The sequence below is a fragment of the Macrobrachium nipponense genome, chromosome 27, assembly GCF_015104395.2.
Source record: "Macrobrachium nipponense isolate FS-2020 chromosome 27, ASM1510439v2, whole genome shotgun sequence".
Classification (NCBI taxonomy): Eukaryota; Metazoa; Arthropoda; class Malacostraca; order Decapoda; family Palaemonidae; genus Macrobrachium; species Macrobrachium nipponense.
Genome location: NC_087216.1, coordinates 25,357,654 through 25,383,146, shown reverse-complemented (window position 1 = coordinate 25,383,146; position 25,493 = coordinate 25,357,654). Strand labels below are relative to the sequence as shown.

At 35.6% G+C, this 25,493-nt stretch overlaps 1 protein-coding gene across 1 annotated transcript in view; it reads left to right on the top strand.

The window, feature by feature from the left end:
* The window catches only part of LOC135200940 (protein bark beetle-like), a 129,355-nt gene extending 104,180 nt beyond the window's left edge, over positions 1 to 25,175 (top strand). The window contains 11 exon segments of the mRNA XM_064229714.1: positions 1,120 to 1,245; positions 4,485 to 4,547; positions 12,668 to 12,793; positions 14,038 to 14,215; positions 15,192 to 15,345; positions 16,064 to 16,323; positions 16,649 to 16,884; positions 19,363 to 19,548; positions 22,184 to 22,339; positions 22,717 to 22,770; positions 24,707 to 25,175. Of these exon segments, the coding sequence (XP_064085784.1) occupies positions 1,120 to 1,245; positions 4,485 to 4,547; positions 12,668 to 12,793; positions 14,038 to 14,215; positions 15,192 to 15,345; positions 16,064 to 16,323; positions 16,649 to 16,884; positions 19,363 to 19,548; positions 22,184 to 22,339; positions 22,717 to 22,770; positions 24,707 to 25,043 (1,876 nt within the window). The 3' untranslated portion in view covers positions 25,044 to 25,175.
* Positions 25,176 to 25,493: the final 318 nt, after the last annotated feature.

Sequence of the window (25,493 nt, the reverse complement as noted above, 5' to 3'; positions counted from 1 at the left end):
GCCTGTTCCTCTACCTTTTGTTCTTTTTGCTTTCTTCCTACTATTTCTTGTTCTTGTTCTTCTGCTTTGCTCATCTTGTTGTTGTTATTGTTGTTATTCTTCTTCTTTTTCTGTGACCTTTTCTTCAAAATCCTCTTTATTTCCCCATTCGTAGGCTGTCTGGGTAGGGCAGTATTTTTGGAAACTTTTGCTGTCATACCAACATTTAATTTTTCCCTATATTTTCTTTTCATTTTTATATTTGTCAAGCAAGATTCTTATAACTAGAAATAATTTTTTTTTATAGATTTTCAAGAAGCAAATGTTTATTTTTTCTGTGACTAGCTTTAGGTATAACTGAGTTTTTTTTTTTATATATTTTAGTAATCTTTATAATAATATTGACAATATGTAGTGGAAACTTTATGAAGGATTTTCCAATGTTGTCAAGACCTTATGATTCAAATGGATGCTTTGAAATAAGTGTTTTTTCATTTTGACACAAGAAAAAATAAAACTTACACCATATAAAGTTATAAAAAGTTCATATACTATAAGATCAAGTATCTATATCTTTATCTGTATCTCCAAAGTTCGTCGACATTTATCCTGAAATAGTGGTTTTATGTGACGCGTGTAGCGTTGTTGAACGGAGCCCGGAAATCGCTTGGCAACATTGAATGGCGAGGTTAAGAATCCTTTGGAATTTATGGTCCTGTGGTTTTATGAAATGGGGTACTTTTAACTCTGAAGTGTCGAGATTGTGGTTGAAGAAAAGACGGTATTTCACAGGAATTTTGAGCTGTAAGAGGTACAGTGATATCTTACCAAAGAGAAGAAAATGTTAGACAATATATATAAAATATATCAATGTTAAGAAGGTATAGATCAGTGAAAATTATGAGGTCAGGCAGCAATGTAAGTCAAGTCAAGTTAAGTCAAGTAAAGAAAAAGAATTGACAAGTAAAAAGTAGGGCAGTAAGGTAAATCATTTTACTGAGGTAAACAGAAGATAATATCAAAATTATAACAGAATCATTAATAGGAATGAAAACTTACATATAAAATGCAACACTTTTTCTGTATAAGCTCAATCCTTCTGCCAATTTACCATCACACCCTTATGTGCACTTCCAACAGGAACATCGCTGTAGACCCAACATACCAAGGAACCATCATTGCTGGAAGCGCTGGCCAACAGTTCGTTGACAACGTCTTCTACAACTGGGACAACGCCTACGAGATGGTAGCAGTCAACGAGTCTGTGTAAGTCTTTATTTTGGAGTTTTTAATTCATCTTCTTCCTTATTAGGTTAGGATTTGTCATTTGTATTGCTTAGTCATTTTAAAGTCTATCTTTTTATGTTGATATTTGGTTAATTGTTAAAAATATTTGCTGAGGGATGGAGTTTTGTCAACTATTTGCTCTATAGGATCTGTGAATTTGAATATTGTTAAGTTTAAAGTAGTTAAGTTTGTGAAATAACACTTAATATACAGGTATTTAGTAAGCTGGGAAAAATCTCATCCGTTTATCTTCACAGTATAATATTAACTTTGTGGTGTAGTTTAAGAAGACAGAATTCTTTAACAGTAAGTCTTTTCCCTAAAACTATAGGAATATAAATGATAATCTAATTCTTGGTAATTTACAAAACAACCAAGAGTCTTGTAGAAGAGTTTTCAAATCTATTTTGAGTAGTAAAGATCATAATCCAATTTCCCAAATGTCTTAGTTAGTTCCAGAGAGAAATCTAATTGATGGCACAGTATTTGACATCTATAGTTAATGTCACATCCTTTACTAACTCAACAACTACTTTTCTAGATTGCATCAGCCACATCAACTATTCAGTCCTGGCATATCATTTGACCATTTACTGACTTGCTCTAGAATGTTAGAATGAAGTAGATTGCATTATGAAACCCCCCCAAAGAATATGCATTATTTGATTTCTAATTCCCAAAAATCTCTGCACCTGGCACACGTGGGGCCTTTGACTGTCCACTACTACCTCTCTCTACATTAGTTCAGGACTTCGTAGGTAAGGAGAACGAATCACCGAGGGTTAGAAAGAGGGTCCTTTTTTTGCCTTCCGGTACCCCCTCTGTTGCATGCTCCACAATTAAGAGGAAACCATTTCTGTTCATATTATCTTACCTGCGTTTTGTTGTATTGGTTGAGTAGTTAAACCCCTTACCCTCCGCTTCTTAAAGTTGCGAATAGCCAGCTTCCGTAAAACGACGTAGACGTTCTGGATTAACCAAAAGCTTTACGGAGTTGTGGATCCGCAGATATCTGAATTAACCTAAAGCTTCAGTGAGTTGTGGATCCGCAGATATCTGAATTAACCTTAAAGCCTCAAGGATTTGTCGATCCGTAGACTTTTGTATTAACCCGAAGTATTGTGGATTTGTGGACCCGTAGATTTTGGATCTAACCTAAAGCTCTTTGAATTATTGGACCAGTGGAATTTTGAATTAACCTAAAGCTTTATGAATTTGTTTACAAGTAGAGTTTTGTATTAACCTGAAACTATATGGATTTGTGGATCCGTAGACTTTTGGCTGAACTAAATTTATGAGTTTATGGAATTAGACTTTTGACTGAGCCTAAAGCTTTGTGAGTGGATTGGTCCATTGACTTTTGACTGAGTTTAAAGCTTTGTGAGTGGATGAATTAATTTACTTTTGTCTAAACTTAAAGCTTTGTGAGCAGATTGAACCATTGAATTTTGACTGAATTTAAAGCTTTGTGAGTGGATGGATCCATTGACTTTTGACTGAACTTAAAGCTTTATGAGTGGATGGATCCATTGACTTTTGACTGAACTTAAAGTTTTATGAGTGGATGGATCCACTGACTTTTGACTGAACTTAAAACTTCGTGTCTTTTATAAATCCGTTTTTAGCTTACCTTCTCGTTTGGAAGAGGAAGGCATTGTAGGTCATCTCCTGACCTAATGGCTGACCATTTGGAGTTTGTCTACTTTGGTATAAAATGTAGATTAGATCCTTGAAGGGAATCGTGGTATCAATTGAATCAGCAGTACATTTATTTTTGGTGTTATTTCCATTCTTTTTAAAGTAATTTGATTTCATAATATATACACTGGAAATGTGGACCTAAGCTAAAAATGAGCCAGAAAGATCTAGGCTTTCGGTAAAGTTATGCCTGCAATATTTAAACCTGGCATGAGTCTATGACTGCAATATTTAGACCTCGGGTGACTCTACTGTATGACGATAATATTTAGGCCTAAAGTGAGTCTATGACTGCAGCACTTAGACCTCAGGTGGGCCTATGACTGCAACATCCATGGTGGCAGTATTTAGAGCTTGCATGAGTCTACAACTGTCATTATAGCAATATTTAGTTTGCATAAGCCTATAACTGTAATGTTTAAACCTTAGGTGAATCTGTGACTGTAATATTTAGACATCAGACGATGTCTAAAGGAAAAGGAAACCTCACTCACAAATGCCAGATATAAATGGAGATAATTTAATGGTGATAAAATCAGAAATATAATTGATTCCTAAATGGGCTCTGGAGACCTCTTGGCACCCCATGAGTCTTGATGTTGTAATTTCCCTTCAAGGATTTTCTATTAGATTATTTGTGAAGGTATTTAGATAAAATACTATGCTTTCTAGGTGCCAGATGAATTCAAGTTTTGCTTGAAAGCATAGTTTAACTAGGTCTTCCCTCATGTGTATTGGGTAACTGGATCTACTGTCCACCAGACTGACCGACAGCCAATCAGCTTCTCCTCAATCTTTTCTTCTCTGTTTTCCTTTAAGTAAATCTTGACATTTCCCACAAGTAAGCATTTCTGCCCCCTGTAAGTAAACTTATCTATTTCGTTCTAGTCACTTTTTCTAACTTACTCTAAGGAAACCTTTCTACTTTTGCCAAGTAAGTCTGTATTTCCTTCAGATAACGTTTTTTTTTCCTTAGAAGTAACCATTTTTACTGTCTATTAGTAAACTTTTCTACTTTCTAATACTAAACCTTTATACTTCCTCCAAGTAAAATTTTCTAATTTCTTTTACTAAACCTTTCCACTTTCTCCAAATAAGTCTTTCAATTTTCTTTAGGCACAAACCTTTCTGCTTTCAGTAAACCTTTCTATTTCCTCTGAGTAAAAGTTTCTGACTCCTCCTAATAAACTTTCTATTTCTTCCCAGTCTCCAAATAACCCTTTCTATTTCCTTTGTGTAAATCATTCTGTTTCCTCTAAATAAACCTGAACTCTGACAAAGGTCTAATCACCCCTATAGACACAAGGAAAACCCTCCCTCTCACCCTACCACCCTCCCTCCCTCCCTCCCTCCCTCCCTCCCCTTCCTTCAGCATGCAGGATGGGGGAAGGAAACTCTGCTATGTCTTAGAAAAAGTATGTCCCTTTGCCCTTAGTATATGTTGAAAAAAATAAAAAGCATGAGTAAAAAGTATGTACTTTTTAGCACCATCACTTGCATGCTTGCTTGTGGATTTGCAGACGCTGCAACATTTCCTCGGAATGCCTGGAAAAGGATATCTACCACCTTTGGGATAAGGAGAGGTAAGTGGCACTGCTGCTCTTCACTTGGCACTGGTTGGTGTGTGTTGATGCATGGTGTGTAGAGACATTCTTAAGTATATGCAGTAGCACTTTAACTTGGCGGACTGCTGTGATTATCAGCTACTAAATTATGATTATTTTTTCATGTGTTATCATTTTGGATATGATACTGAATGCTAATTATTATTATTGTTATTATTTAGAAGATGAAACCTATTCATATGGATCAAGCCCCCAGGGTCCATTGTCTTGAATTTCAAGCCTCCAAAGAATACGATGTTAATTCATTAGGAAGAAGCAAAAGGAGGTAAAGGGAAATACAGAAAGAAGACCCCAATTATGAAAAAGTATAAGAATAAATTAAGAAGTTGATTAATAGATAAAAAATGTATTAAAATGCAAGAATTGTATTAGGGTAGTAATGTATTGCACCTTCGCTTGAACTCCTGGGGTTCTAGTTGCACTTATACCTCTAGGAGGCTAAAGTTTCAGTTGCACGACTTCCTCTGGGAGGCTGGAAGTTCCACAGTCCAACGGTGTGAGGAATAAACGACCTTTGGACCTGAGAAGTTCGACAGCGAGGTACATTTACTGCATGTTGGTGGTGCTGTTAATTTAGGTTAGAAACGACGTGGAATTGCTTTTAGAAGTGAGATATCTGCAAAATATTGAAGATCAAGCCTTTGTTTACGTAACGGACTGTTACTTATCAGCAAAGGCCAGACTCCCCCAAATTGTCCGTAAAGTTGGGGTGCTACTGTATATATATTTTTAGGAGTTAAGGAAATGAGTTAACCTGTTAAAATGTTAACCTATTTACTTAAGTTAACTCATGACATGTTTGAACATTCTAATATGCTGCTTTGTAAAATGACTTTAAAAGATTAATATAATTTTTGGTTGTAAATAGAATATAGGATACTTGTGGGTAATTGTAAATTACAAATGACATTTAGATTAGAGGTTTTTGAAGCGAAATATTATCATTCAGATGAATAATCTTTGTATTTTCCATGTTTATTTTTTTTTCTTACAAAATATTACAAAAAGTAAGAAACTAGCGTCTACCTACACTTAGAAAAATATATTGGAAAATCCTTAATAACATTTAAGATTCTGGTTTCATATCGTGTAGGAAATAACAGGTGGTGTACGAACGAAATTCCTTTAAAAATAAAACAATATTCGAGTTATTAACTTTAAATGTCAGTAGAATTATGTAATGAACGTACCTCGTTTGAAAATATGCCCTTGGTCAATTATGTCTGGCTAAAAAAATAAAAGGTATTTTAGCAAGCAAATCTGATTTCATTTTGATGCATTCTGTGACAGAAGTGCATGTTGAATTTCTGCATGGCAACACCACATAGATAGCTGTCTTGAATGAGGTTATTTGGAACAGGAATGAGAAACTGGAATGAGTTATGACTAATTAAATGGAAAAGGAATGAAAAGCTCGAACCTGTTATCAGTTCTGTGGAATAGGAATGAGAAACTGAGATGAATTGTAACTAGTTGTAATCAAAATTAGAATGAGCTATGACCAGTTTTCTGGAATTTGGATGAGAAGCTAGAATGAGCTATGACCAATTGTCTAGAATTGGAGTGAGTTGTGATCAATTGTTAATTTTCAGGAACAATAAATAGTGACTTATCATTCTCACTTGAAATGTATCTCACGACTGGTAATGGCTCTCGACCCTATAGTAGATTCACATCAACCGTGCATCTGATGACTAGGCCAGTCCCTTACGACGCTCCTGATTGGCTGTTGATAAGCCAGTCACAGGGCTGGAATCTCTCAGTCTCTCGAGAGAGTTCACATTGAAAGGATGTGTGTTCCACCTCTCCTGAGGGATACTTTTGAAAGACGTATCCCTCATGAGAGGTGGAACGTTCATCCTGCATATGAGAACTCTCTCGAGAGAATGTTTCCAGCCCTGTGATTAGCTTATCAACAGCCAATCAGGAGTGTCGTAAGGGACTAGCCAAGTCATCAGATGCAGGTTTGATGTGAATCTACTATAAGAATGTTCCTCGTTGTTGGAAACATGCCCTAATGCCAGTGCCTGTTTCGTAACTTTTTCGGATTCGATTTTGTCTCACAAAAAAAATATTACACATAAACGAACATTAATAGAATATTCTCACAGAAGTGTTAGACAATAGTGAACGTGTCGTCCTTTAGTGAAATTTTTTTAATGAAATTGTAATATTACAACAAAATTAATACTAAATGTTCTCGTCATATTTGTGTTAATTATTATAATTACTGACGCAAGATTTCGACGTGTAATCAGGTTCCGGGAACTATCTATCGCCAGAACGCGCGTTTCGTGCATTTTTTACGATTACTAACGCAAGTCTTCGTTTTGTAATTAACCTACACCGAAACCTGACCAACTAACTACGGACGAGGCTAATGACATTTAACATTTATTTATATTAAAACTAATTTTATTTTGGGTCATCCAAACAACTTCTCTGGAGCTTGACCAAACTCATTACCGACCGAATTTGTAAAAAAAATATATATATATCCACTTCCAGTAATTGGCTTTTTGTATTCCGTTCGGCTAATTGCCTAAATAATAAAAAACAAAAGTTTTATTAAAACTCGCAGATAGCATTATCACGCTCATACGACCGTCGGTTTCGCTAATGACATTAATACGAAGTTCGAGTGAGTAAGCCAGATGGCCCGTGCCCGAAATTCTTTGCCCCTAATCGGCCGGAAGACTAATTGGGAATGCAGAGGGGCTGTGGGGTGGTGCCATTATGAAATCGACTTCCGGGCTGTCAAATTGGCCTGTGTAATATTTTAATGAATAAATGCAGTAATAATTTTTATTATTATTTTTTTTTTTTTTTTTTTTTGTTCTATCACAGTCCTACAATTCGACTGGGTGGTATTTATAGTGTGGGGTTCCGGGTTGCATCCTGCCTCCTTAGGAGTCCATCACTCTCTTACTATGTGTGCCGTTTCTAGGATCACAACTCCTTGCTGCATGAGTCCTGGAGCTACTTCAGCTTCTAGTTTTTCTAGATTCCTTTTCAGGGATCTTGGGATCGTGCCTAGTGCTCCTATGATTATGGGTACGATTTCCACTGGCATATCCCATATCCTTCTTATTTCTATTTTCAGATCTTGATACTTATCCAATTTTTCCCTCTCTTTCTCTTCAACTCTGGTGTCCCATGGTATTGCGACATCAATGAGTGATACTTTCTTCTTGACCTTGTCAATCAACGTCACGTCTGGTCCTGTTTGCACGTATCACCCTATCCGTTCTGATACCATAGTCCCAGAGGATCTTTGCCTGATCGTTTTCTATCACTCCTCAGGTTGGTGCTCGTACCACTTATTACTGCAAGGTAGCTGATGTTTCTTGCACAGGCTCCAGTGGAGGGCTTTTGCTACTGAATCATGCCTCTTTTTGTACTGGTTCTGTGCAAGTGCCGGGCATTCACTTGCTATGTGGTTTATGGTTTCACTTTTCGTATTGCACTTCCTACATATGGGAGAGATGTTATTTCCGTCTATCGTACTCTGAACATATCTGGTTCTTAGGGCCTGATCTTGTGCCGCTGTTATCATTCCTTCAGTTTCCTTCTTTAGCTCTCCCCTCTGTAGCCATTGCCAATTGTCATCGCTGGCTAGTTCTTTAGTCTGTCTCATGTATTGTCCGTGCATTGGTTTGTTGTGCCAGTCCTCTGTTTTCTTTCTGTCTTTCTCCGGTCTCTGTATATTTCTGGGTCTTTGTCTGCTTTTATTAGTCCTTCTTCCCATGCACTCTTTAGCCACTCGTCTTCACTGGTTTTCAGATATTGCCCCAGTGCTCTGTTTTCGATGTTGACGCAGTCCTCTATACTTAGTAGTCCTCTCCCTCCTTCCTTTCGTGTTATGTATAGTCTGTCCGTATTTGCTCTTGGGTGTAGTGCTTTGTGTATTGTCATATGTTTCCTGGTTTTCTGATCTATGCTGCGGAGTTCTGCCTTCGTCCATTCCACTATTCCTGCGCTGTATCTGATTACTGGCACTGCCCATGTGTTTATGGCTTTTATCATATTTCCAGCGTTGAGTTTTGACTTGAGTATCGCCTTGAGTCTCTGCATATATTCTTTCCTGATCGTGTCCTTCATCTCTTGGTGTTTTATATCTCCTCCTTCCATTATTCCCAGGTCTCATCTATGTGTTTGATGTTGCTCCCATCTGGTAGCTTTATCCCTTCAGTTCTCGTTACTTTGCCTTTTTGTATGTTGACTAAGGCGCATTTTTTCTATTCCAAACTCCATCCTGATGTCCCCAGATACAATCCTTACAGTCTGGATTAGGGTATCTATTTCCTTGATGCTCTTACCATACAGCTTGATGTCGTCCATGAACATCAGATGGTTGATTCTGTTGCCTCTTTTCTTGAGTTGGTACCCGGCATCCATCTTCTGTAGTACTTTTGTCATGGGAATCATGGCTACTACGAAGAGTAGTGGGGACAGTGAGTCGCCCTGGAAGATCCCTCTCCTGATATTAACCTCTGCTAGTCTTATTCCAGAGCTTGTAAGTATTGTATTCCAGTTGCGCATTGTATTTTTGAGGAAGCTGATGGTATTTTCCTCTGCCCCATATATTTTCAGGCATTCTATTAGCCATGTGTGTGGTATCATGTCGAAGGCTTTCTTATAGTCTATCCATGCCATGCTTAGGTTGGTTTTCCTTCTCCTACTGTTCTTCATTACCATTTTGTCTATCAGGAGCTGGTCTTTTGTGCCCCTACACTTCCTTCTGCAGCCTTTCTGTTGGTGGGGGATGGTGTTTGTCTCCTCTAGGTAGTTGTATAGCCTTTCACTGATGATACCTGTTAGTAACTTCCACATTATTGGTAGGCAGGTGATAGGCCTGTAGTTACTGGCTTATATTTCCCTTACTCTTGTCTTTTTGTACTAAGGATGTTCTTCCTGTGGTCATCCATTTGGGTGCTTGGTGATTTGAGATACAATGCTGGAGTTGTTCTGCTATTCGTGGATGTAGGGCCTTGAAGTTTTTCAGCCAGTATCCATGGACTTTATCGGGACCTGGGGCTTTCCAGTTTGGCATTTTCTTTAGTTGGTGTCTGACTGTGTCTGTCGTGATCTCTGTGAATCTTTGTTTTATTCTCCCTGTTTCTTCTTCCTTGACTTCCTGGAGCCATGTTGCATGTTTGATTTTTTAACAAATTTTTATTATTATTATTATTATTATTATTATTATTATTATTATTATTATTATTATTATTATTATTATTATTTTATTGAATAAAACGAGAAGTCGTGTATGAGAGAGCAAAGCTTTCATAGTTCAACATGAATGAATAAATAAACGAATAAACGTATAAACGAAGAAATAAATAAACAAATGACTACGGAGGTGAAATTTTCCAATTTCTAATACCCAAGTAAAAGACGATAGTAGTTAATGAAAAATAAATCGTGTTCAGAAACACGGGCAACACAGTCTCTAGCCACCATCTCTCTCTCTCTCTCTCTCTCTCTCTCTCTCGTCTCTCTCTCTCTCTCTCTCTCTCTCTCTCTCTCTCTCTCTCTCTCTCTCATATATGCATATTCTTTTATATCTTTATTGAGATAGATCTGGCGAAATAATAAGCAGAGAGAGAGAGAGAGAGATGATCTTGCTCGTTAGGTCATATGAAATAGAAAGAGTAAAATTAGAATTTCAATTATCAATTAGAGAGAAAGATACTTTTCCACCACCACCACCACGAGAGAGAGAGAGAGAGAGAGAGAGAGAGAGAGAGAGAGAGAGAGAGAGAGAGAGAGAGAGATTTATTCGCTAGTTCAAGGGAGATGAAGCAATAATGATTATCAGTTATCATTAGAGAAAGAAAATCCTTTCTACTGCCACGTTGGAGAGAGAGAGAGAGAGAGAGAGAGAGAGAGAGAGAGAGAGAGAGAGAGAGAAATGACATTCTCTGGTATACTCAATCAATGCATATTTGAGGTTCTGAATTACATTACGAAAAGTGATCCCATTACAAAAAACTTTTACCTCTTAGGGGGATGAGGCTCCCTGGTCGTATCTGCCTAATTAAATACACTCATAATTTGTTTCTGTGCCCCCCCTAATTAAATATACTGGAATGAGAGTTTTCCCTCTCCGAAGTAATTAAAAGGAACAGGTTAAAATACCTTATCCTGGGTGGGTTTGGGGGGCGGGGCTAGGGGAAGGGGCGAGGGACGGGATAAGGGGGGCGGTGCTTTGGTAGTCTCTGGTTGGTTGGGAACTGGAGAAGCATCTGATTGTAACAAATATTAAAACTCCTTTTATTTAATTCTTGTCATATTTTGATTTTTATTTTATCTTGTTTTATATTGTATTTTATTATTGTTCGATCTCATTTCATTGTTATTTTATTGGATTTTTATATCTTATTTTTATTTTAGTTATTTTATTTTACTTTATTTTTGTTTAATTATTTCTTTATTTAATTTTATTTTATTTAAAGTGTATTTATTTAAATTTTCGTCGGTGAAACAACGCTCTATTAGACCGTAGATTTTCATGTGCGCTTCGAATAAGCTGGAGGCCGGATCACGCCTTGTTAGTTATTCACGTATAAGGAACACCTGTACATAGTCCCACAACAATAAATATACACTTAAACTTATATTAAATTTAACCGATAAAATCCACAAATAGCAAAAGATATTTTAAAGAGGTAGGACTTGCTGAATTACTAATGGCTGTCATTTGAAGAAAAAAATTTAAATCATTTGGTTTATAAATATGTAAAAGCATGACTATGCTAACTGCTCTGTAAATAAAGTAAATAAATAAATAATTTTACATAATTTCTGAGGCATTCTGCTTTGCATCAAGAATAAATTACTGCTTGGCAATTATTATTATTATTATTATTATTATTATTATTATTATTATTATTATTATTATTATTATTATTATTATTATTATTATTATTGTTCGATCTCATTTCATTGTTATTTTATTGGATTTTTATATCTTATTTTTATTTTAGTTATTTTATTTTACTTTATTTTTGTTTAATTATTTCTTTATTTAATTTTATTTTATTTAAAGTGTATTTATTTAAATTTTCGTCGGTGAAACAACGCTCTATTTGACCGTAGATTTTCACATGCGCTTCGAATAAGCTGGAGGCCGGATCACGCCTTGTTAGTTATTCACGTATAAGGAACACCTGTACATAGTCCCACAACAATAAATATACACTTAAATTTATGTTAAATTTAACCGATAAAGTCCACAAATAGCAAAAGATATTTTAAAGAGGTAGGACTTGCTGAATTACTAATGGCTGTCATTTGAAGAAAAAAATTTAAATCATTTGGTTTATAAATACGTAAAAGCATGACTATGCTAACTGCTCTGTAAATAAAGTAAATAAATAAATAATTTTACATAATTTCTGAGGCATTCTGCTTTGCATCAAGAATAAATTACTGCTTGGCAATTATTATTATTATTATTATTATTATTATTATTATTATTATTATTATTATTATTATTATTATTATTATTATTATTATTATTATTATTATTATTATTATTATTATTATTATTATTACTGTAAATAAATTATAAACAAGAAAGCTGATAAACAGTAGATATTATGTATAATGAAAAGGGTTTTATTGCAATTTATATTAATTTGCTACTAATATTACTATTTCAAAACACGAACTTATATAGTAACACGGGTTGATAAATGTCATTAATAAACATTAAAACCATTAACAATTTTTCTAATATACATTTGAAATCTTTACAAAGCATTAGTAAAGCATATAGCCAAATGTGATTCATAGTAAGGCATGTTTATGAATGGATTAGTGAACCAGAAACGTAGATTTCATTCTTAAATCCAGGGTAAAATACTGTTTTATGAATGGGGTAGTAAACCAGAATCGTGAATTCTAGTGATATATTAATTTCAAAACTACTATTGACAGTTTCATAGTAATTCCCCATACGAAAAATATAGATAGTATAGGGTTAATTATTAATTTTAATACTAAATTATCTTAATTTTAAACATTATTTATATTAGTTTAATTCTAAAATGTCCTTTAAAATATGTAAACAGAGCCGACGTCTGGAAGACGCCAATCGACGCTCGCAACAACTGGTGGGGATTTAATACGAGCGTCGCCGTCTCCGGCAGGATTCACGACAAACAGGATGACCGCACCCTCCTAAGTGTTGATTACAGGTAAGGGTTCAGAGTGAGGACAGGTGAGAGTTTAAAGTAAAAACAGGTAAGATCTGAAGTAGGGACAGGTAAGGGTTTAGAGTAAATACAGGTAACATTTAGAGTAATGACATGTAAGAGTGTAGAGTACTGGCAGGTAAGAGTTTAAATTAAATACAGGTAAGAGTTTAGAGTAAACACAGTTAATATTTAGAGTAAATACAGGTAAGAGTTTAGAGTAATAGACAGGTAATATTTAAAGTAAATACAGGTAAGAGTTTAAAGTAAATACAGGTAAGAGTTTAATGTAAACAAAGGTAAGAGTTTAAAGTAATGACAGGTGAGAGTTTAAAGTAAATACAGGTTAGAGCTTATAGTAAAAACAGGCCATATTTAGAGTAAATACGGGTATGATTTAGATTAATGACAGGTAAGAGTGTAATGTAAATACAGGTAACGGTTTAGAGTAAAGACAGGCAACATTTAGAGTGAATACAGGTAAGAGTTTAAAATAAATACAAATAAGAGTTTAGAGTAAAGACAGGTCACATTTAGAGTAAATACAGGTAAGATTTTAAAGTAAATACAGGTAAGAGTTTAGAGTAATGACAGATGAGACTTTAAAGCAAATACGGGTAAGAGTTTAAAGTAAAGACAGGTTATATTTAGAGAAAATACAGGTATGATTTTAGATTAATGACAGGTAAGAGGATAAAGTATTTACAGGTAAGAGTTTAGAGTAAATACAGGTAAGAGTTTAATGTAAATACAGGTAAGGGTTTAGAGTAAAGACAGGTAATATTTAGAGTAAATACAGGTAAGAGTTTAAAGTAAACAGGTAATATTTAGAGTAAATACAGGTAAGAGTTTAATGTAAATATAGGTAAGGGTTTAGAGTAAAGGCAGGTAATATTTAGAATAAATACAGGTAAGAGTTTAAAGTAAGCAGGTAATATTTAGAGTAAATACAGATAAGAGTTTAAAGTAAACAGATAATATTTAGAGTAAATACAGGTAAGAGTTTAATGTAAATACAGGTAAGGGTTTAGAGTAAAGGCAGGAAATATTTAGAGTAAAGACAGATAAGAGTTTAAAGTAAAACAGGTGATATTTGGAGTAAATACAGGTAAGAGTTTAAAGTAAATACAGGTAAGAGTTCAGGGTATAGACAGGTAATATTTAGAGTGAATCTATACAGTGCCTCTCTCTAGAAGGAATAAAAACAATTTCTAACACCCCCTCTCTTCCTCTCTCCCTTTCTCCAGCGAGTGGAAACTGAACAACTACAGCCTCCTGCGAGGGTGTGAGCCGGGCTACACCCGCGTCGGGGACGCCTGTTACCTGTACGTGGGCGCGCCCGTCAGGTACGAGGAAGCCAAAGCCTTCTGCAAGAGGGACAACGCCTCGTTACCCTTCCTGCAGAAGTGGTATTACGAAGTACAGGTACGAATTGACTCATTCTTCTGTATTTTCTCAGATTTCTTCTTCTCCTCCTCCTCCTCCTCCTCCTCCTCCTCCTCCTCTCCTCCTCCTCCTCCTCCTTCTTCTTCTTCTTCTTCTTCTTCTTCAAATTATGAAATTATCAGTACATAACTTTTTTTGGTAGAAGGAAATAAACCATTTCTTACAAATCTTACACATACACGCACATACATTTTACTTCGACACATACACGCACATAAACAAGCACACATACATTCACACACTCACATGAACTTACAAAATCACTTACCGTAAATATTACGTGAATTTCTTATGAAAAAAAAAATATATGTCAACACTTTTGAATTAAATCAGTGATCAGGTTCTAATAGGAACCTAACCAGGGCTTATGTTGAAGAGTGATTTTCAATATATTTAAATTCCAGAGGGGAGAGTCTTGTGAGTGTTCAAATGATATTATTTTAATATTTTGGTATAGTGGGCGGATTGAATCTGTCCTTAAATTTTAAGGAGAACTTTGACAAATATGTGTGACATACACGTGCATATATTTATTGTACACATAAACACGGACAGATTATATATATATATATATATATATATATATATATATATATATATATATATATATATATATATATATATACGAACATATACTAAATTAGAGATCTACGCATACAGATACGTACACGGAGGCACACACGAACACACACAAACCACAACAAACTACACACGAGTATATACTTATTACAAATCTATACACCTACACATACAGATACATACACACAGAGACACACAAACAAATACACACACACAAACCACAACAAACCCCAGAGAGCAGCCAAACAAAACCAATATACACAATATAGACACCAAACTCTAACCCTCCCTCCCTCTCACCCACTTACCTACTCAACACACCTCCTCTCTCTCACTCTCTCTCTCTCTCTCACTCTTTCTCTCTTTCCCATTCCAGAACTGGCTCCTGGAACAGCAGCCGGAATACCGGTGGGAATACGACATGGTCTGGGTACAGCATCTGGATGTTGTAGGCGGGTGCGCTGCATTTGTTTATAGGCAAGTTCGCTCAGTGGACTGCCTACTCAATCTGCCCTTCATCTGCGAATCGGGTGAGTGATATTATTATTATTATTATTATTATTATTATTATTATTATTATTATTATTATTATTAAGAAATTCACAGTCTTGCCCCGCCCACCTTTTTAGATGCTCTTCAGGAGGAAAACTACCCTCTCCATTTACATTTTAACGTTTACACTGATGAGGAACACATTTCTGGTGTTCGAAAGTCTTTGTTTTTTACATAGAAATATATTTTTAATATATAATTGTGGATTTTTTAACATTATTATTGTTATTATTATTATTATTATTATTATTATTATTATTATTATTATTATTATTATTATTAATTATTATTATTTATTTTCTGGAAGTTAAAGCCTCTTTTAAAACATGTTTTTATTTTACAAATAATCGCTGCATCAGCTGTGCATTAAATGACAGAAGTTCTTCTCTATTTTTTCTAATTATTATTCGTAGATGACTGGGATGCTTAAGCATACTTTTATTATTATTATTATTATTATTATTATTATTATTATTATTATTATTATTATTATTATTATTCATTGATGAGTGGTATGCTGAAGTATTACCCTTATCATTATTATTATTATTATTATAGTGAGCCAACCTTGATAAAGAAGAAAAGAAAAAAAATTTGTAAACTTAATGCTTAATAATTACTGAAAATTGAATCCATTATAACAAAAATAAACCAATGAAATAATAAGATTCTACTAAAACTTTTTTTTTTTTCCAGACCCGGACGAGACCATCGACAAGTATGCCTGGGTTTCGGACACTTTAGCCCTGGCTGCCATAGCCGCCACCGTCGGCTGCCTGATCCTGGTGGTGGCCTGTGTCTCCTGCTGGGTGTGCAAGTCCCGTCACCGGCGGAAGGAGCGGATTATTCGCCGAAATTCCATCAGGGCTTCCATCCGGTCAAATCGGTCGGCCTTGTCGGCCATGTCGACGACCAGCGGCGGATTCAGCGACAACGGAAGGAGGAGGATTATTCCCGTAGGATTCTTTGTGACTCTCTCTCTCTCTCTCTCTCTCTCTCTCTCTCTCTCTCTCTCTCATATTTTGTGTTCCCTGTTCTCTCTGTCTGTCTGTCTGTCTTTCGATTCATAAAAGAGTTTTAGAATAATATTTTGTTTCTCTCTCTCTCTCTCCTCATAATTTTTTCATATCTGTGTCTCTATACTTAAAAGATTGTAAGGAAATTGAATTTTAAATTCTCTCTCTCTCTTTTTTTTGTATATATATATATATATATATATATATATATATATATATATATATAATATATATATATATATATAATCTTTTCCATCCTCCACAGGACTCCCACAGGGCGTCCCCGATGAAGGCCAGCGGGGGCGGCGGTGTGGGGGGCGGTGGGGGCGGGGCCTCCGCAGGGAGCATGGGATCCCGCATGAACGGGCTCCACGGTTCCTTCGACTCGATAGCCAAGTCGCAGCTGAACTCGTCCGTCGACGAGGATCCGAGTTTCGTCGTTTACGAGGAGACGGAGACGACCCAGTCGCCTCCCAGCTACACCACCAACATAGACGCCAGGTGAGGAGGAGGAGTTGGTCTCTTTCTCTCTCTCGAGAGAGAGAAAGTCGTTCTCGTCGTTTCTTGGGACACAGGAATAGGATGAGGCGATGAGGAGAAGTATGCGTAGGTCGAGAATGTGATGGGGAGTGTTTGCAGGAAAGAATGTGACGGTGTGTAAGTGCAGGAAAGAATATGCTGGGAAGTAAGTGCAGGTCAAGAATGTGACAGGGAGTATGTGCAGGTCGAGAATGTGATGGGGGAGTAATTGCAGTTCGAGAATTTTATGGGGAGTAATTACTAGTGGACAATATGATGGGGAGTAATTACCTACAGGTCAAGACTGTGATGGGGAGTAAGTGCAGGAAAGAATGTGATAAGAAGGAGTAAGTACAGATCAAGAATATGACGGGGAGTAAATGCAAGGAAAAAATGAAATGAAAAAGAGCAAGTACAGGTGTTAAAATAGATTAATCTTGAACTCTCATCCTGGATCGGTTGGTTGGTCTGTCTTAGCCGTCGCCCAGAGTGTATTTGCTCGTACTTGCTCGTATTTGCTCGTCAATTGGTGAACAGATAGACGAAAATGTTAATAAGCTGTTAAAATTACAAAGAGAGGTAGTTGGTTTTGTCGTTCTAGTTTTGTGCGTAAGGTTATCTGTCGCCCAGTGTGTACTTGCTCATATTTGCTCGTACTTGCTCGTATTTGCCAGTACTTGCTCGTACTTTGGTCATATTTGCTCGTACTTGCTCGTACTATGCTCATATTTGCTCGTAGTTGCTCATATTTGCCAGTACTTGCTCGTACTATGCTCATATTTGCTCGTACTTGTTCATAATTACCAGTACGTTTTCATACTTGTTCATACTTGCTCGTACTTGCTCATATTTGCTCGTACTTGTTCATATTTGCCAGTACCTTCTCGTACTTGTTCATATTTGCTTGTACTTGCTCATATTTGCTCGTACTTGTTCATATTTGCCAATACCTTCTCGTACTTGCTCATATTTGCTCGTACTTGCTCATATCTGCTCGTACTTGTTTAATATTTGCCAGTTCCCTTTCTCGTACTGTTCATATTTGCTCGTACTTGCTCATATTTGCTCGTACTTGCTCGCAAAGGAAAGCATCTTCCAGGACTCTGAATCCGCTTTCGACCGTCGGCTATCACGAAGTGATCCTCTATAAGAATCTGGAAAAGGAAACGTTATTATAGGTAACCGATAATGTCCTTTTGCTCCCTCGTATCCTGCGAGACCCTTAAAAGACGGAGGTTCCCGAGATACAGAAGGATTCCGTGATTATCCTTTTGACTCCTTTTCATATAGAATTCCAGGAGTTTTTTTTTTATTGTTTTTTTTTTTGAAAGGACATCTATTCATTAACTGGATTTCGTCTTAATATTTTTTAAACACTGTTTTTTGTGCATGATTCACCTCTAATAGATGTGGAATTAATACATGGTGGATATGTGTTTGTAAAGGCATACTTTAACGACTGTACATATGGTTATTTATATAATATGTATCGTGCATTGTGTACATAACTTTATCATACTTACTATACACTAGAGAGTTTCAGCGTAAATTCAATCTTCATTTCAGATCATCTGATTTGGTCAAAAATAATTTCGATGCTTCCAACATATAAATGAATATTCTTCCCAACAGTTTGATACAGGATAATACGAAGATCTTAATTGTACCATGATGAAATTAACCGATGGTAGCAGGGTGACGTGAAGTTTTCTTCAACATCCCACGTTACTGAAACATACATTTGTTGACAATAGCATAGAAAAAATCCTGTCCCAAGAAATTTAAGAAATAGTTCAGTCTAGAAATCCGTCATTGTGTGTCTCTGAACCGTCTCCGTCTTTGTGATTCACAGACATTTTTGCTGTTTTGCATTTTGTTAACACCTACATACATGTCTGCTGTAACCAGAGGCTTGTGTAAGACATCTGTTCGTGACGCCCCAGAAGAGGCTTTTCTTTTCCTGTTGTGTTAAAGAAATAGGTATAACTTTTGTGCTTTAGAAGTCTTATATACTTCCTGAGAGGAGCAGTCTTTGTGGAAGCTATGTTAAAAGTGTTGTAATGTTTTTATAATCTACTATTGTAAGTATTTTTACATAAGTGTATATAGCTATAGTGTATATATATATATATATATATATATATATATACATAATATATACATATATGTATATATATATATATATATATATATATATATATATATATATATATATATATTCCAAAAAAGTCACCAATGCTTCAAAGTGACTGACAAACCGGATATTAAGAATACTTCATTGAGTGTAATATCCATATATACACATATACAGTTTAGCGGTATATAGTTATAGATATATAGATATAGATGTAAGGCCACTTGTCAAAAATCTTTTTAAGGACAAGAAGAAGAAGACCAACCCACTGAAGAAGCCCCCATTCCCCCCTTCCCTCCCTCCTCCCTCCGTCCCTCTTCTTCCAGATTTACCCACGACCCACGCCTGGAAAACGAGAATGTTAACGAGCTGGTCCACCCCAGTTTTAACATGACTTTCCAGAACCACGGTTATAGGGACAACTCGGCCTACCCTTCCAGGGACAACAGCACCTTCTTCCACGAGAACTCCCAGCACTGGAACGGATCTGACAATAACAACTCGCCCACCACGTGAGTATTTGTGTGTGTCCCTCTGAAGGAGCGTTCCCGTCGGAGGAGGTTGGGAAACGGAGTGAGGATTTGTCAGTCTTTCATTCAGTCTTCTCAGAGGTCCTGTCATTCAGTCTTTTTAGGTGTTACACATTCAGGCTCCGCAGGGAATGGATAATTGAGATAGGGACGTGAAACTTAATGGAACTTAGTGGTTTGTTTATGGTCAGTCTCTGGGAACTTTGAACTATACACAGACTTCAGAAATTCACAGATTTACTAATAGGTACCATTTCAGTTTTCATCATAGGTTGCCATAGACTGACTGACACAGTGCATAGCCTTTAGAAATACGTATCTTCAGCAATACATAGACTTAAACATACACATATATTATGATTAAAAGGACTTCATTATATCTTACGCTTGAGCAATACATAGGCTTCACTTCTTGGGGTCCCCGTATACTTCAGGTACATTATATCCGCACTGAATTACAGCCAAAGTTTTAAAAGTCTTTTCGTTTATAACGGCTGATGTAAATAAAAGAATATCTAGCTACACAAATATATATGCGTATTTAATATTCTTAGCATTTTAATTTGAAAGCAGATTCAACTTCTTAATGAAAACACGTACTAAACAGTATTCATCATTTCATGATTGGACAGAGGACTTAAGATAAATTTGTAGAATTCATTTAGATAACTTTAAAGTATACTTACAAAGACTCGACAATTTTCAATCCCTTTCACCTACGAGTTGCTGGCATAACGCCTGCTTAATCATGTACAACAGCAATTCTTTCTAGTTCCACAAATTTACATTAAGTTAGGTTGATACCTCTTTTAACCCAACGTCAACAAAGTACTGAAATCTTAAAGATTGCCCTTAGCTCAAGCCTCAGGAATTTTACACACACAGACACGCATAAAAGGTAAGAATACTTCCCTGTGCTGTTTTCAACTTCAGAAACGTCTCGTGGCGTTGGCAACATTTCCACGAACGTTCTAAAAAGTTTTTTCAGTTTTCTGGTACAACACATAATTGCATGAACACACACTTTGTCACTTGAATAAGGTACAGACTTCTTTTGGTATGATATAGTATCAAGGTGACACTGCACTTCTGAATTCTCTATTGAGGACTGCAGCCAGTGGTCTAATATTGCTTATGAAAGACGCTACGATATAGCACTTATGGTTTTTAAACTGTTAGCCTTCCTCTCTAGAGAAAGGTTAAGCTTTTATTGGGTTTCTTTGGAGTTCCTGTCTCTTGAAGCCTAGCAAAGATTAATTTTCTTATCAGTAGATTTCTCCAAACTGATTTAGCCATCTTTAGATACTTCATGGAAACATCTAGACATATTTGTTCACTTTGAATTTCCCATCAGCAGAAATCTTCAGAATGATGTAGATATCTCTAAATATTTCGTGGAGATATCAGAGATATCTTCTACACATTCAGAGATGCTCGTTTGACCTCGCAATTCGGGTAAAAATTATTTCTTTTGCGCAACACTAACGTGTAGAATGTTCTCACATGTATAATTCTCTTCTGTAGAAATAGTCTAACAATAGTTATTCTCATGCAAATGAATTATAATTCATAATTAAATATAAAATTTCACTGATAACAAAGCATTACACCTTCTCAGGGCAACTGAAGTCAATTTGAGTTAATCGTAATGCTATCTAGCTCGACTATAATCATATATGTTTCGAAAAAGCCAAATTCCCTGTAATGCATTCACAAACTGACGAGATCTCTCATTACTTAGTCGTCTGGATGTCTTCGAAGCACCGGTAAATGGGTGGAAACAGAAAAGAGAGAGGAGCTTATATATTTCAATCTGTTGTAGATCAACCTAACAAGCTTTTAACAACTTTAAAAGCCAAGTATAGTAGTTCTCTGTTGATAAATTTCCTTTTCTTACTTTCGTATCCTGTAATGATTATTATTATCATTTTCTTTTTGGTTGTCGTTCCTTCTGCTGCCAATGTATTTCCTGGTGGAAATCTAATCAGGTATTCAGATGTATGCTGATTTATTGGTAAACGGATAAACTTCTCGATGCATCGAATATACACATGTATGCATTGACTTGATTTGAACCTGAATTTTGAAATGACCTGAAATGTCTCTCAAGTGGGGAGGTGATAATTAGGTCTTATATTTGATTGCTTTCTTTAGAAGTGCAATTTGTGTGAATATATATATATATATATATATATATATATATATATATATATATATATATATACATACATACATATTCATTATTCACGTATCAAATTATTTATTCGTTGACTCTACACAATATATCTGAACCGAAATAAATTGTTTTATAGCACTAAAAGTCTTTTAAATGGCCTACTATATACACTAGTGTACCTCTGAAACTTATAAAAAAGAATTGGAAATACATTTTGCAGCATAAGAACGATTTAAAAACAAAACCTTTATTCTGTAGACTAGTAATTTTCCTTATTAATAAACCATTTTTTTTCCTTCCTAAGGTAAAAGGTATGTCTCAATGCTCCTTTGTAACTGCATGATACTATTTTTAAATTTGATAATTCCTTTTATATATATTTATTTTTGACTTGTGACTTCTTGGACGCTTGTGTACGCATCCCGTGTATTTGATTTCCAGTTTTGGCAAACCCCCCTTTTCCACCTATGGGCATGGCACTGCCCCTCGCCTCCTTCAACAGAACCATCACCCTCATGCCCCGGTGCCCCCAAAGCCAGTGGGTATGAGGCCGAGGCTGCCCACGCCTCCTTGGAAGGGCCAGCCTATTATGAACAGGTGGGTGGACGAGAGAGGAGAGGAACACCTTTCTAGAGTTGGTATACTATGTGCATGCATATTTTATTAATTTTCCTTTTTCATTTTTTTTTGGTATCATTGATGAATAGATGTTCCTTGCTTGACTTTGTCCCTGGAGACAGATGCATGATAGATTAGCATCACCTATAATTATTAGGACCCTAGAAGGCTTTGCATCTTGATAACTTTGGGTAACATGGTTAATATCTCTAGAGTCCTCCTGCATTGTGGTGACCAACATTACATTCTGAATTCCTTGAGCATGGTTCTCCATATACGTTAAATAAGACCCTCTCGTCATATTCAACGCTTTGAAAGACTAACCAGCAACGCCTTCTTTTGTCTCCTTACAACAGGTATGCTCCTTACTACGGTAGATATGGAACGGACCGACCTTGGTCTATGCTCGGGTAACTGACAAAAGGAAGTTCTTGTTTGAATGTTGGGGTTGTTGTTTTCTCTGTTCTCCGTTCTCTGTTCTTCGTTCCTTGTTCCGTCGTGATGTTGTGGATGTTTCATGCTGTCGTTTGTCGACTGGCTCGTGAATTTGAATTAATTTCGAATTGCAACTGTTATTGTCTGTTTTCTGATTATATTCCTGTGGAATATCTTGTGTTCGAATGGTGCATCGTTTCTTGTCTGGTTTGACGGAATTAACATAAGAGGAATGTCTGTGAAGTTTCTATAGACCTTGGATATATATATATATATATATATATATATATTATATATATATATATATATATATATATATATATATATTATACATATTAATATAATGTGTGTGTCAGTTTTGACAGGAATTGTCAGTGTAGTTATATATGAAATCAGAAGAATCCGAGAATATGCTAGGGAGATATCTTTTATTGCACAAAAAAAAAAAAAAATTAATTTCAGTTTTGTGGTTGGTTCTTTCATGCGGAGAGAGGATATGAGAGACCACGATAATAAAAATTGATTGTAAATTTTATTATTCATTCACATAAATTAAGTAAGCATACTCATGCATGTACTTCATGTATAATGTATAAATTACCACATATTAACTGTGTGTTTATTACTCCTGCACTTGTATAATATGCACAGCAAAGTCCTGTAATAATTTGGGAAGTTTTCTGAAAAAAATACACCTTTGGTGACTTGGCAGATAATTGACAACTTACCCTTTTGTAAAGGAGTCCCTGTATATATATGTACTATTATATGTATATATATATATACTATGCATGTATATATATATATATATATATATATATACATATTATATATATATTTATCTTATTAATAGTATATCATCTTTCATGGTAGGTTCAATAGCCATTAATAGCCTGACGATAGAAAATAGCGGCCGGGTAGAAACGAATATGTCTTCATATATAATAAATTCTGGTTTAACTTGCAAATTTAAATGTACATAAATTACACTCAAGCCTGTTGAAAGCACAGGCCGTGATAGATGCGCTTGGATTTACCTTGGTAAAGGGATGGACTGTGTATATATATATATATATATTAATATATATATATATTATATATATATATATATTATATTTAATTGATATGTAATGTATACATCTATAAATATAATATATATATACATATATGTTAATGTATAACTATTCATATATATGCAGATAGATAGACAGTGTGCTTGTGTCTCTCTGTGTAGAAACACGCTTAATTATACACAACACAAATTCATATAGTAATAGTTTAATCTATGTAGATATTAACGTGTGTTTTACCCCCATCACCTAGTTAAGTCTAGACTCGTAGACTGAATACAAAACTCAATTAGATGAGACTTAAATAGTTTTTTGACTAACACTAACGACTTAGTTCTTGATTTCAGGTTGTTTGTGTTGATTGATATGATTTTATAAGCTGGCATTGCAAAGTGACCGACGCCAGTTAGTGATGATAAATTAGTATTAAAATGACCTTTCAGGAGATTAAAGTTTTTTAGATTTGCTGTTAAATTTGATTCAGAAAATTTAATATGGGTTGATATATTACTGTTTTTTATATTCAAGTTTAGAAAACAATTAGATTTGTGCTTTGTAGTAATATGTATATATAAACTTAATTTCTGACTCACTTCGGGATCAAAACCTGGTCTCTCATATGAAAGGAAGCCAGGATGCTACTAATTGATCCACAAAGTGTGGGTCACTTGGCAGTGCCCTACGGTCCTTTTATTTGAGAAAAAAGAATTCAATCCTGCTGTGAGTCCGAAATTTGTTTCTGTGAAACAAGTGCCGTGTGTTGATTATTACCTTAAATATATATATGTGTATATAAGTATATAAAGCACCATTACTTACCTCTCAACTTATCAACCAACAGCACGACCTCCAGCTTCCGGAACGAGTCGTTGCACGGCTCCACCAATCAGCTAGCGGCCATGAGCGCAGCCACAGACTCCACCCTGGAGATGAAGAAGGAGATCGACCTGGCGTGCGATTACGAAGACCCCCACCAGGCAGCCACGCTGCCCAGGGACCAGGGAGCCCCCTTCCATTACGTCTCTGCGGATGTCCTCGATGCCGCAGGCATAGGAGGAGGAGGATTTGGAGGAGGTAGTGGAAGAGGTGGTAGGAGATCGCCCACACCTTCTCAAGGATCAAGGGACTACTTCTCTCAGGGCAGGTCACAGAGTCAGCCGTTGGAGACGGCTATGTAAAGCGGGAAGTTTTATAGCCTACTTGTTTAGACTGTGTTCGTCACAATATATATATATATATATATATATATATATATATATATATATATATATATATATATATATATATATATATATATATATATATATAAAGCTATAAGATATTTACAAAGAAATCAACTTGTTTTCCTGATAAGAGTTCATGAAGTGAAGTGACAATCTCTGGCATTTTATAAAAAAGGCTATATTTTTCTCGACTGAAGCCCCCCCAAAAAATACAGAACTATCTACAAAATTATCTGAAACATTCTTTTGTAGCCACTGAAACCATCAAAGACAACTAGGTATACCATTTTTATACTTTTTACCTTTTGATAATGTTGGAGTGTGGACTTCAAGTGTACGTAATCAAAGTCTGCTCTTCTGTTTGTGCCTTGGAAAGAAAGAAAGGATATTTTTTGATGCTATAGC